The sequence below is a fragment of the Hylaeus volcanicus genome, chromosome 1 (genome assembly GCF_026283585.1).
Source record: "Hylaeus volcanicus isolate JK05 chromosome 1, UHH_iyHylVolc1.0_haploid, whole genome shotgun sequence".
In the NCBI taxonomy this organism is placed as follows: Eukaryota; Metazoa; Arthropoda; class Insecta; order Hymenoptera; family Colletidae; genus Hylaeus; species Hylaeus volcanicus.
Genome location: NC_071976.1, coordinates 6,133,800 through 6,146,697, shown reverse-complemented (window position 1 = coordinate 6,146,697; position 12,898 = coordinate 6,133,800). Strand labels below are relative to the sequence as shown.

At 39.7% G+C, this 12,898-nt stretch overlaps 1 protein-coding gene across 1 annotated transcript in view; it reads left to right on the top strand.

Annotated features, from left to right (window-relative positions):
- The window catches only part of LOC128879033 (protein lozenge-like), an 82,275-nt gene extending 74,712 nt beyond the window's left edge, over window positions 1–7,563 (top strand). The window contains exons 5-6 of the mRNA XM_054127859.1: window positions 4,492–4,662; window positions 6,185–7,563. Coding sequence (XP_053983834.1) covers window positions 4,492–4,662; window positions 6,185–6,657 — 644 coding nt within the window. The 3' untranslated portion in view covers window positions 6,658–7,563. The remainder of the gene's footprint in view (window positions 1–4,491; window positions 4,663–6,184) is intronic.
- Window positions 7,564–12,898: the final 5,335 nt, after the last annotated feature.

Sequence of the window (12,898 nt, the reverse complement as noted above, 5' to 3'; positions counted from 1 at the left end):
GGTTCAATTTTTGTAGGCTCGTTCGCGAAGATTGTATTTTGCATAAAGATCCGCAGTCTAACTATGACTGAACGAAACAGAAATCTAAACTAAACATTGAAATCTGGTTTCGGTTACCTAACCATGATTCAACTTGACCACCTTGTATAAAGTTTCCAAATCCTTGTTATTTTTTCGAAGTACTAGTTTGTTATACGCTATATGGTATTTGCACTTGATCACTCTTACGATAATAATAATAATAATAATAATAATAATAATAATTCATATTTTTATTCCGTATCGGCAATCGTCGCGTTTGTAGGTATCCCGAAGAGAGCTTCGAAACGGTGACCCGAAAGCTATCGAAACTAATACCTATAGGCATAGCTTTCGCACATGGTTCGAAACAAATAGAAATTTTGTTATTTATTACGCTATCGAATCCCCTACGGGATTATTAGCAATATGCTCATTCCAGAGCATATTAACAATTACATTGTAAATATATCAAACAATACACATTGCAGAATTATACAAACGTAAACTTAGATACAATTACTATATAAGTACAGTATACATGTTAGTATATTAGAAACGATATATGATTTGCAACGACAAGCCATGAGATTTTAGAAACTTAAATACAATTAATAACGGTTGAATCGTTTGTTTGCTGAGGAATAACAAATAGAAATTAAGAAATGGCGGGACAGAGATTGTTTTATAACGCGCGAAGGCCGTCGAGGACGAGAAGCAAACTCTAATGTTACAGATGCCGAATGAAAACTGAAACGGCTCATCGAGGGGAATAAAGAAAAACACACGAGGTATTGTGTGTCGGTGCGCGGACTTTTTCGTGTAACATTATTCTTGATATCGCGAACACGAATAGTATTTCATAATCGGTACCGATTCGTCCTCGTTGTTTGCGAGACGGCGAAAAGTTTCGCCGAATCATCGGTGACTCAGCGCGCGCAATATCTTCCTCTTCGTTCCCATAAGTTTTACTTTATGCTCGTCTCGCTGTTCTCGCTGCGGCCGCGGCCGCGCCAAGGTGTTTCGACATTCATCGGACGTCCGACGGAAGTCGCAACGGACAGCGATAAATATTTCACGAGATGTTAATTATTAGCGGATAATTGCTTCGACGCGAGTCGTCGAAAGCGCGACCGCTGTCCTCTGGATTGTAAAACTGAACCGTGACTCTTTCGATACGGTTTCGTTTAGAGCGGTACGGTTTCGCTGTACACGAAACGCGAATCTAGCCCTCTTTCGAGGCGAATTAAGCCGGTCATACTAGACAACTTTTTTGCCAAGTATTATAGAAAATACTGTAAACTTTCTTTCTTGATATGTTGTTAAGGGCCACTCAGATAGTATAAATCCGAATTTGCAACCCTCAGAAACGCGAGCCAGCCCAGTTGCAGCCGAAAAAACGGCGAAATATTCGCGAAGTTTTAGTTTTTCGCAAAAAATTCACCAAAGGAGTATCCTGAAAAGAAAAGTCATTATTACCTTTTTTTAAGTCGACAAAATTTGCGACAATTTAAGATGTTGGAGCTCTGTAGATCCATTAGTTCCAGAAATACAGCTCTACGAAAATTGACAACGAGGGATCTCGCGGAACAAGATGACACATAACTCTAGTTTCTCAGGGAATTTTGCAATTAGCAAAACTGGTTGAAAACTCCCTGGCTTTGAGGTTTTTAACAGCTCAGATATTCTTATTTCTATTCCGTCGCTTTATTATCGCTATATTTAACGGTGAGAACGCATAAAACTTTAGATTCGACCGCGATACTGGGAACTAAGAACTAATGGAACTAACGGAGTTACAGAATTCCAACACATCTCAAATTGTAGAAAATTTTATTTACTTAAAAAAAAGTAATAATGACTTTTCTCGTCAGGATACTCCTTGGGTGACTTTTTTCCGAAAAACTGAAAAAAGTGCGAATATTTTGCCGTTTTTTCGGCTGTAACTCACCTGGCTCACATTTCTGAGGGTTCTGAAGGCAAATCCATATTTATACCATCTAGGTTGGTCTCTATCAACATATTAGAAACGCAAGTTTACAGTATCTTTTGCAATGTTTGATGTCTACAATAATTGACCTAAATGCGCATGTTTTGTTTTCAAAGGAAAAGCTCGTTTGAATATTTCTTCTATGCGTTTCATTTGAACATGAAAATTGCCACATACGAATGCAAGTACGTCGTAAATATATTTCAAGATGAGAACCGTTTACAAGTAACGATCTTTGGGAAATTTTATCGTAATATGCGAAGAAGTTGTCGATCGTGATTCACCGGCTCGTTCGAAGAAATCTCTATCGTCTGTTTCTAACGATCGTTTAAGTTTCCGTTGCGTCTTAACTTGGTGAGTCACGTCGATTAATTCTACCGAATGGAGTTACTCTCTCGACTCCAAGTTCCGGATCGCGGATTCACAAGTGTTGGCTCGAGTTCAAAATTAATACAAGTCTTTTATGTAATTAATTCTTTGCGTTAACGCGTGTACCGTTTGCGGTCCAACTAATGCAAGAATTGGAAACTCGAAATTATCTGTGAGTAGGGTTATCTAGGGTCTCTAGATGTTAAGAACAAACTATACGGCATGCTTTTTTAACCGACTTCGAAAAAGGAGGAGGTTACTCAATTCGACATGTATATATATTTTTTTTCAAATTAAATTCATATTACTTTATTATATTTACTTATTTAGTAAAACAGCAAACTTATCGTAGTAAACAAATTCGATTTGTCGCGTACGTTTATCGTACACATCGATGAATCTCCGAAAACGTGCCAAGGTTTCTGTATTCGCGTATACAGGGTGTCCTAAAAATGTTGAAGGTCCCTGAAAGGGGTGGTTCAGGGGGTGATTTGAAACAACTTTTACCTTAGCGAAAATGTTGTCCGAGGCTTCGTTAAGGAGATGGTAGTATTTAATGCATCCCCAAGGGGTCTGCACTTCCGTTTACAAATTCTTTACACCTTATTCTTACTCTAACTTAAAATTACCCTTATCGTACTTTATTCTATCTTTATCCTATCCTTATCTTACAATTAATCTCTATAAACAAGAAATGTTAAGGAGATATTAACAGAAAACCTCGACCAATCCACCCCAACCTACCCCTTTCAAGGACCTCCAACATTTTTAGGACATCCTGTAGATTATCGTATACAAGAGAGCGCATATTAGCACCAAAAAACACATTTTGTTTTCAATTACTTTGTTTAAGGTCACATCAACTACAGGGTTATTAGTGACCACGTTAATATCTACAATTCAATTACAATTTATCCATTATTTCATATTTCATAATACATCTCCTAGTTTGAGAAATTCGTTTCTATTCGTGAGAATCGTCTGCATATTATTTAAAAGTTTCAACTCTACTCGATCGTGCTGCATTCCTTGACATTCTTCAATTAAATGTTTAACTGTGAGAGGTTCGTCACAAAAGGTGCATGACGGTGGCTCCGATTTCGTTATTTTTTTACAATGGGTTAGATTTGTGTGGCCAATTCTCAATCTTGTCATTGCCACTTGTAGTCTTCTATTTGGTAGGGTCGGAGTTGTATCGTTGGTTGATTTTCGGATTCGGTGTAGATTCGTTGGTGACATGTCGGTCCATTTCTGGTTCCAGATTTCTTTTGCAGTTTTTTTTTATTACATTTTTCGTTTCATTCATTGTGGGTGATATTTAGACGTATGGTTCTTCCATCGTGATGGTTTTTTTTGCAGCTTCGTCTGCTCTTTCGTTGTCCACGATTCCTTGATGTGATGGAATCCAAACGAATTCAGGTTGGACATTTTTATCTACTTAAAGCGATGTTAATTCGGCATGGATGTCCTGTATTATTTTTGCTGTACTTGTAAGGTCTTTCATAGCGAGTAGAACTGATTCGGAGTCGGTAAATATAACAGAAGGATTGTGTTCTGAGGATTTTATGTATCGTAGGGCCTGTAAGATCGCGTACGCTTTGCATGTGAAGATTGAAATTCCTTTGGGAATTTTGTAGGTCAGTTCTTGATTGTCTGTTATTATTGCACATCCACCTTCTTCCTTGTTTATGGAACCGTCTGTGTACATGTGTTTATTGTTGCACCGGGGGGGTGGTGGCACATTCGAGGAGTAGAGATTTTAAATAATCAACACGTCTTTTATAAAAGGAACAAGAACTCGAAACGTTTATTAACAATAACAATAACTCAAGGTAAACACGTCTATTCGATAGCAAGTCTGACGACGTTCTGCCCATTCAAAAGTTGTCGGTTCTCTTGGTAAGCGGAACATCCTGACGATCCGCTTCCGCTTGCTCTTCGGAACGCACTTCAGATCGTCGCAGCATCTTCACGCTGCCGCGACGATGCAACTTCGCAATATTGCGGCATCTTCATGCCGCCGCAACATTATGATAAAAATAAAAACACATTTTGTTCCCGTTGTATGTACGTACAAAATGTCGACTAAAGTAGCATCTTAAATCTTGTTGCAGATACGGGCACATGCACAACGGAATGGGCCTATTCGTCGACGCCGTCGTCTTATCCAGCGCCTCCTGTGAGCAGCGGTGGTTCCTTTTCGCCGATACCGGGCGGGGCGTTCTCCTATCCAGGAGAGTCCTTGTCTCACCATCCAACCACGGAACCCGTGCCGTTACCCGCAGGTGAGCATCGAAAAAGTAACGAAGCTAGCTTATCCGCGTCAGCCTGAATAGGAAACAATCGACGCGTATCGTCGCGTTTTGCGATGCACCGTTGCGTCAGCGTCGACGTCGCGGACGAGTGGTGACGCAGGAGGCATTCGAGGAACGCGATCTTCCTTCGCGGTGTGACGTAACTATGCGTTGCGAGAACGGTATCACGTGCTACGGAGTTAACAGCTCGAACAGATCTCTCGATAATCAACGTCGTTGCTGTACTCGATCAGCCGTTTGCTCCGTTCTCGATATTTCCTGCTCTTCGAATCTTGATAGCAGTCCCAGTTCTGCTTCTTTTTAACCGACCTTGAAAATAAGGATGTTACTCAATTCGATATGTATATTTTTTTTATTCTTTTGTGTTTGTTCACCGATTACGTCGGGATGGCTTGATCAATCGGGATGAAGCCTCTGAATCTTGTAGAGTATGTCTTCCCGGTGGTCCCGTTATCGAGACATTTTGCGATTTGTCATTTTGTATTCGTTTTTTTTTTTTTAAACCGACAAATTTTGTACCGCTTCTCACGTCGAGACGGATGGACCAATCGGATTGAAACTTCTTGCATCTGGTAGAGCATCGGTGCCATTTGGTCCCATAAAAACATATTTAGTTTATTTGTTGCCACTTTTATCACAAAAAGAATACTATTTCCCGTATGTTCGGTTTGAAATCGATGAAACTACTTATATTTTGCTGCTGGACAGGTTTTTGCGATGATCACATTTTCAAGAATGCATGAATTTTTCAATATTTATAACTACTGTTATTGCAAAATTCCTATTATTTTAACTCGACAAGGATTTAACCGATCGAGATGAAACCTTCAAAATTTAGTGACAGCTGATTTCATGATGTTCCCATTTGGATAAATTTACGAATTTTTTAATGTTTCTAACAAGTGTTACTGCAAAATTCCTATTCTTTAATGTAATTCGATAAGGAATTAACCGATCGCGATGAAACCTTTCATATTTACTAGTAGATGTTTTCTTGATGTTCGAGTTTATGGACACTTTTACTGTTTAAAACCATTGTTGCTGGAAAATTCCTATTATTTGATGTTTCTCGACAAGGATTTAACCGATCGAGATGAAACCTTCAAAATTTAGTGACAGCTGATTTCATGATGTTCCCATTTGGAAAAATTTATGAATTTTCTAATGTTTACAACAATCGTTACTGCAAAATTTTGATGTAATTCAAGAAGGAATTAACCGATCGCGATGAAACTTTTCACATTTACTAGTAGATGTTTTCTTGATGTTCGAGTTTATGGACACTTTTACTGTTTAAAACCATCGTTGCTGCAAAATTCCCATTCTCTGGTGTACAGACAGTATTAAAACAATGCAGGAGTCATGTACGACGATGATAAGAATGGAAATAAGTTAGTAATAACTGAGCAGTAGCGCAATAACTTTCTATAACAAGTTACGCACTTTAAATAAACGAATGAATGAACGACCCTCGTAAAATTCGATGTTGCAGTGCTTCCGTCGGAGAACCAGCAGGACACGTACACGCCGAACTGCGTTTCGATGTACCCAAGCCACGGGACGACGTCGTCGTCGTCTTTGCCTCTGGTACCCAGCAAGTCTACCGATCCGGACATCTTCGCTGGAGGTGGTACCGGAAGTGGCAGTCCGGGCTATCACTACGGTTCCTGGACACCCGGTCCAGCCACGCCAGTTCCAGTCGCCTCTCACAACTACAACCCGAATTATCAGGGCTACTACAACAATCCCAGCCAGAATTACATCAGTCCAGCGCCTATGGTTCTCTACCCGCAGCTCTACAGCACGGTAAACCAGAACCAGATCCACCTCCACCTTCACGGCGACCTAACCGACGAGCAGGTCACCATCGCGGGTAGTAATCTCACTATCAGCAGCAACAGGTTGGAGATAGGAGTCCTGGGGGAGGAGAGCGAACAGCGGAACGACGTCTGGAGACCGTACTGAAGGGATCCCGACGACAGGAAATTGGGAATCGAGTGGAATATTAGTTGAGATGGTGATACTAGTTGAGACGACGAGAAACGTTTCGTAGAAATGGGAGACGGTCCCCTGTGTGTTGTTATAAATGTGATATCGAGGAAAGGGTAGCCGCGCTACGCTCGATCGGAACGTTCCGGAGGAATGTCGAAACGGGAAATGTTCCGTTTGGGGACTCCGCGATGTTCACGGGTGGTAGCGTCTCAGGATTGACGCGACCGTTAAAGGATTCGATGGTTGTGGCAAGAATCTCGGAGAAAACTGAAAGCATAGACTGGTTCGTAGTTAGAATCGAAACTGTTTTAGAGGAGCCTAACCTCTTAGGGTCTTTTCGACGTTTTCGTTGCTCGAAACGAGGCGCGAGTGGTCAGTGTTTTGTGAAATGTTATGGATAATTGTGTAATAACTGAAGAAAATATATCAAGCGTTAGGAAGGATTTTGTCTCGACGGCTTTGTCGGATTAGGAGCGAGAGGATCGACGAGGAAATATCGGCGAGCGTTTTCACGAAACGGAAAGACAGTCCATGTATTGTTGTAAATACACAGATATTTTCCATGAAATAAAATCTTGCCTGAACAACTTCCTGAATCCCCACCGTTCGCAAGTTCGCCAATGCGCCAGTTCCCGTTTTGGCGCATCAATCGTTTCACGAATCGGGACGATCGAAACAGAGGGAAGCTTCCGGTCCACGGACGTAACGTTACCAGCGTTTTTATTTAGCCGACAGAGTAATCGTCTTAGCGACGATTCCCCGTTACGTCAACGCGTAATTTGACTGCTTCAATGACAAAGATCGATAGATGCAGACAACGGGGAGTGTTAAAAATGCAACCAGATCTGAAAAGAAAATATGCAAATCTCGGTTACAGATTTAGCTTCCATAGATGCAGACAACGGGGAGTGTTAAAAATGCAACCGGATCTGAAAAGAAAATATGCAAATCTCGGTTACAGATTTAGCTTCCATAGATGCAGACAACGGGGAGTGTTAAAAATGCAACCAGATCTGAAAAGAAAATATGCAAATCTCGGTTACAGATTTAGCTTCCATGGTAAGCGACAAATCGATAGAGACATTGTTTGAAATGGGCAATTCTTTGAAAAAGGGCTCCGAGTTTACAAGTGGAACTACTTTTGGTTGATCAGTTGCAACGCTTGAATATTGCCCACGATTCGAGGACGAAGGTTTTCATTTTTAGGAACGGAAAGAATTCGCATTCGGGTCAGCGGAAAAGAGGTAAAGAGGCTGAGGGTCCACGGGGGCGCCTTTATCGGCTAAAAGCTCGTTCCCGAACAATACAGAGACTTTCTCTGATAGAACGTAAACGATTCTTCTAACAAAGAAAACTTTTAAGGTGTCCGCCTCCGACGGTTTTGATTTTTGGATATGTTTTGAAGGACCGAAAAATAAGATATACGTATTTTTTTATATTAGCCCGTTTTCGTATTTAGGGGGCGAAACGGCCCTCTAAGCTTTCAGTTGCATAGGCTATTATTATAAACAAAGTGCTTTTTACCTAATTTAGGGCCAGATTTTATATGCAGATAGAAAACCATGAAACTTTTTCTTAAAAAGTTTTCTTCTATTTCTTTTCTTCTTCTACAGTTTCGGAGATAGCCTATTGCAGGTGAAACTTTAGATTTATATCTTATTTTTCGGTCCTTTAAAACGTATCCAAAAATCAAAACAATCGGAGACGGACACCTAAAAAGCTTTCGTTGTAAGTTAATAGTTGATTAGATTTTACGAGAATCCATTTTTTTTTTCTTTTTAGCGCAACAACTTACAGAACAGGGTTAATCTTCTACCTGTCGAAGGTCATCGAAAAGTGTATCGCGTCATCTATAAATATGGTACCCTGAATAAAAGTTGATTTCTGTAACCTTGTTTCAATTCGTCGAATATTTTTGTTGCGTTGCAAACGTTTTAAACGTGACTCGAAGTATAGCGAATTCTGTCTAATTGTGAGAGGCATGCACAGTGGGCCAGAATGCAGTATTAGCGCGAAAAAATTGTGAACGACGTTTTTAACTGATATTTATTTTTCCAGTGCCAGTGGTTTAATATGACTTAAAAAGGTGAAACAATATTAAAACGAGAAATTATTTAAACATTTTTATATTTGTATTTAAAAAAAAAAGAAAAGAAAAAAATTCGGTGAAAGTAATTAGGTACGCAATAAAAATAAAAATAAAATAAAACTTTATAAATACACTTCATTAATTAAAATTAATCAACTTAAGGATGTAACGTGTTTTTCATTCTTTGGCTTCAGTTTTTGTCTTCGAGATCGGTGTGATTGAGACGTTGGACTTGGAGATTCGTGATCAGGACGTTCTAGCAAAAACAAAATGTCATAAATAATGTGATAAGCAAATATCACAATCCCTATTTTTTGCAGAAGGCTCAAAACTAGCGTGTATAAATATTTCTAACATAAAAGAAGTATTTCTAAAGACTCATTACCGTCAATAGAGTCTCCCATGGCTATACGATATAAATGAAAAAATTGATGTCACTCGTTAGTATCTGCTAACTGAGAAGAATGCTGTAAATAATACGACTGTGTTTGTTTATGTTTTGTTTACGCAGTCTAATGTAAACATCGGACACCCAAACAAATTAATCTATAATCCGAACCGTTATATATTGATCTTGTTGATCTAAATTATTACGTCAATCTGACGACTATGAAGAAAATGTTTTTTTCCGCGCTAATATTGCTATTTGGCTTACTGTGCGTTGGTTCGGATCCATGCTTTCACGTTCGATCGATATTTCCTCCTAGTTCGAGTTATGTCCCACGCCTGGTACAATGCAAGCGGTTCCAAGTATTGTCGGTTGCAGGACAGTTGGCGAGGGTTCACCAAACTAGAGGAGACTGAGGGGACAGAGTATTACGTTCGCTCCGCCTAAATTCGTTCCGCCTTTATTTCGAGTAGTCACATTGCATATTCTGATGCCTAAATAATGATTCGGTTCCGCCGTTCATGCAATCGTGCGGTGTCCTAGGGTTAACGTTACGCCAATGGTTGCTATTACTCTCTCGCTCTATCTTGTTTAGCTATGCTAACTCCTGAGCAAAGAACTATACATATTGTGCAGGAGTTGGCCAGGCAGACTCAATTGGCTGTCAATTGCAGCTCAATTCATGTCTACAAAGCATTCGCGCGACGAAGCTTGCGAACGAAACATAAAACGAGACTTTTATAAACTGGGAGACCAATAGTAACCATTGGTGTAAATATGTGTAAGAAAAATTAAAGAAATCGAGACGGATAAGATATACTGTGTTTTTAACCGACACGGTATGCTAAATTATCATTGATAATGTTGACTACGACTATGCAGTGTGACTGCTCGAAAGAAAGGGGAACTCTAGGGCGACAAAGGCGGACCGAACAGCATAATCCCTTTGGTTCCCGACCCTTCGGTTCATAGGTATATATGTATCTCCACCCCCGCTCAGAAATATGTGGACACTTCTTTAATAATTTGGAAATCAATTATATCATTTATGTTTCGATATGTTTGTGTTGCATGATAAGAAACTATATAGACAACTAGATAATGTTAAAATTTCTTCTACCAAACTTGGATACTATTCATTTCTTCATTGTACCCGAAGTAACATTATCTCATTTATTTTGTAATAATGAGTATTCGAAAAAGTTCGTGGCGTTTTGTCGCTAGACGGATTTAACATTATATATCTTGTTTACACGTAAGCTATTGGGACATATTAGATGGCATTTGAAAGGTTACAGTTTATACTACGGATAGAAAAAACAGGTATCAATTTTCTTTATTAATTTAACAATAATAACGTCTTGAACACGGAGATAAATATTGAGAAAATTCGCTACATTCGCTACAGAGAATGCTACGCAGGCTTGTGAGAAAATTTGTAGTGTTTACGGATAAAATGCTCTATCAAAATTTTGATGTCAAACATGCACCACGCTGTGGTCGACCAATCACAAAACGATGCGATGAAATCATGCAAATGGCTGAGAAACGCCACGAACTTTTTCGAATACCCAATATTTATGCCATGAATGTTCTTGGTGTATTGAACATTCTTTCTGAATTTTTCTATCTAAACGACCCCAGACTTCCACTATGAAATTGAATATGACGCTCAAAACATTCAATATTATTAGATATTGTTAAATTCACATCCAATATAGAATTTACCAACAAAAGTCGTATAATAATAATTTACGGTATATATTAACCCTTTGCACTCGAGGTCTTTTTTTCTGGTATCTACCAGTAACTCGAATGCTAAGCTTAGATTCACTTGGAAGATGTAGCCGGATTCGTGAACGCAAATTAATTCGAGATTTTACTGCACCTTTTACTGCACCTTTTACTGACCTTTACTGCACCGACAATCATTTTATCGACACTTCGAGTTCCAAAGAAATGAAACCTAAACAAACATTATTGTTGGTTGATTTTACTGTGTAAAACCTAGTGGTGACCGAGAGTCCTCTCGAGTACAAAGGGTTAATTATTCATTAAAGATATTAAGTGTCCACATATTTATGAACGAGGGTGTACCCCGCCAACTCCTGAGCAAAAGTCTGCATTACGAGAGTAAGTATCGTTCAGATTTTGCTATACTTTGTTTTCAAGATAGCCAGCCGTCGGCGTCGACGTGCATAGGGGCCAATTTAAAAATCTCGCGACGCCGACGCGCGTAGTACGCAATTCCAGCGTATGGGATTGAAAACGCGAAATCTCGGGCGTAATTGATAAAGACGAAACACCGGGAGAATCCCCTTCATTAGCGACGGAATCGGATCGACGAATAGATCCTTTCCGGTAGTTTAAAGTAGAAAAATCTTTATCCGGCTGGCAGCACGAGAGCAAACCACAGAGGCACGGTGGTCTGTCCGTCTGTCTCCGTTTCTCGGCACAGGGCCACAGGGGGCACGGATAATCCTTTTCACGGGCGCAGCGAGCTCTATTTAATATTTAAAGCACGCTGGAAATGACGAACGGACGGATAGTTGCGGTTTACACCGGCCAGGCTCGGAGTGTCCTACCTCCCTTTATTAGCGATCCACCCTGCTTTGTTGTCCCTGTTTTACTCTGGCGGACTCTCTTCCAGGTTGTCGTTTTTGCTTCCACAATTTCTGACGAGCTAGAATTAAATCTTTCAACTTATGGATACATTTTCTCTCGTTTTTCGTACCTGAAATCTTCTCTTTGCAGAGTTAATTACGTCTCCTCGATGTTTATTATTCAATTTCGTCGTTTATTTCCTCGAATGTTCGAGACTTGGAATACTGGAGAGCACAAATGAGCAAATCTGACACCGTCAAAGAATAAAACTTACAGATGTATTCGCGAGAATGAGAGTGAGTAGCTCGACTGGCTCCTGAGCGATCAACCGAAGGATTTATGCTACAATTTTTTTCACAAGCCTACGTAGCATTCTCGTCTTGATCGAAGTGATATTGTAAAATGGAGCGAATTGTCTCAGGTTTGTTTCCTTCCTTACGAATAAATTTGAAATTTGCGTTCTTTATTCGGAATAAATTTCGTCCGGGAAGACCGAATTGAGCAACGTCTGCATAGATCGGTAGAAAGTTACTTAAATGTTGAGTTCCGAGCGGCGAAATTACCGTCCGAGAGAGGAATTAATAGATAATCCGATGATCGTAGCGACGAGCTACGTGTATATAGAACGAAAAGGCAATCTTCGCGATTAGAATCGACGCTGTAATGAGGAGGTTGAAGTAACTGCGCGTTCATTTCCCGGTTTGTATTTCTTTTCCTGGGCTATTAAGCTAACGTCAAAAATTAGACGTCGTTCCGTCTGAGATTCCTTTCATGAAAAATATTAGAAATTAAATAAATAAACTGTATAGTATCCTCGACTAGACTCGACGTTTTAACCCCTTGACATACGAATAAAATGTGCGTCGATGCGTCCGTAGAATACCATTCACTTTGGCTCAATTTGGATACTCATGTGCAAGCTTAGAAACAGACCGTTTTATTTTCAAATTTATATTACTATATAAAATTCAATAAAGTCGATATACAGGGTGAGGCACCTAAGACATACCACCTGATTTACTTGGCTGCTATTGGTGATAGGAAAAAATGCGTCAGAACAAAATTATCTGGTTTCGAGGGGCTGATCATCCTATGTTACTAATTTTTCTGTAGGTGGAGGTGTCAAGGAGATA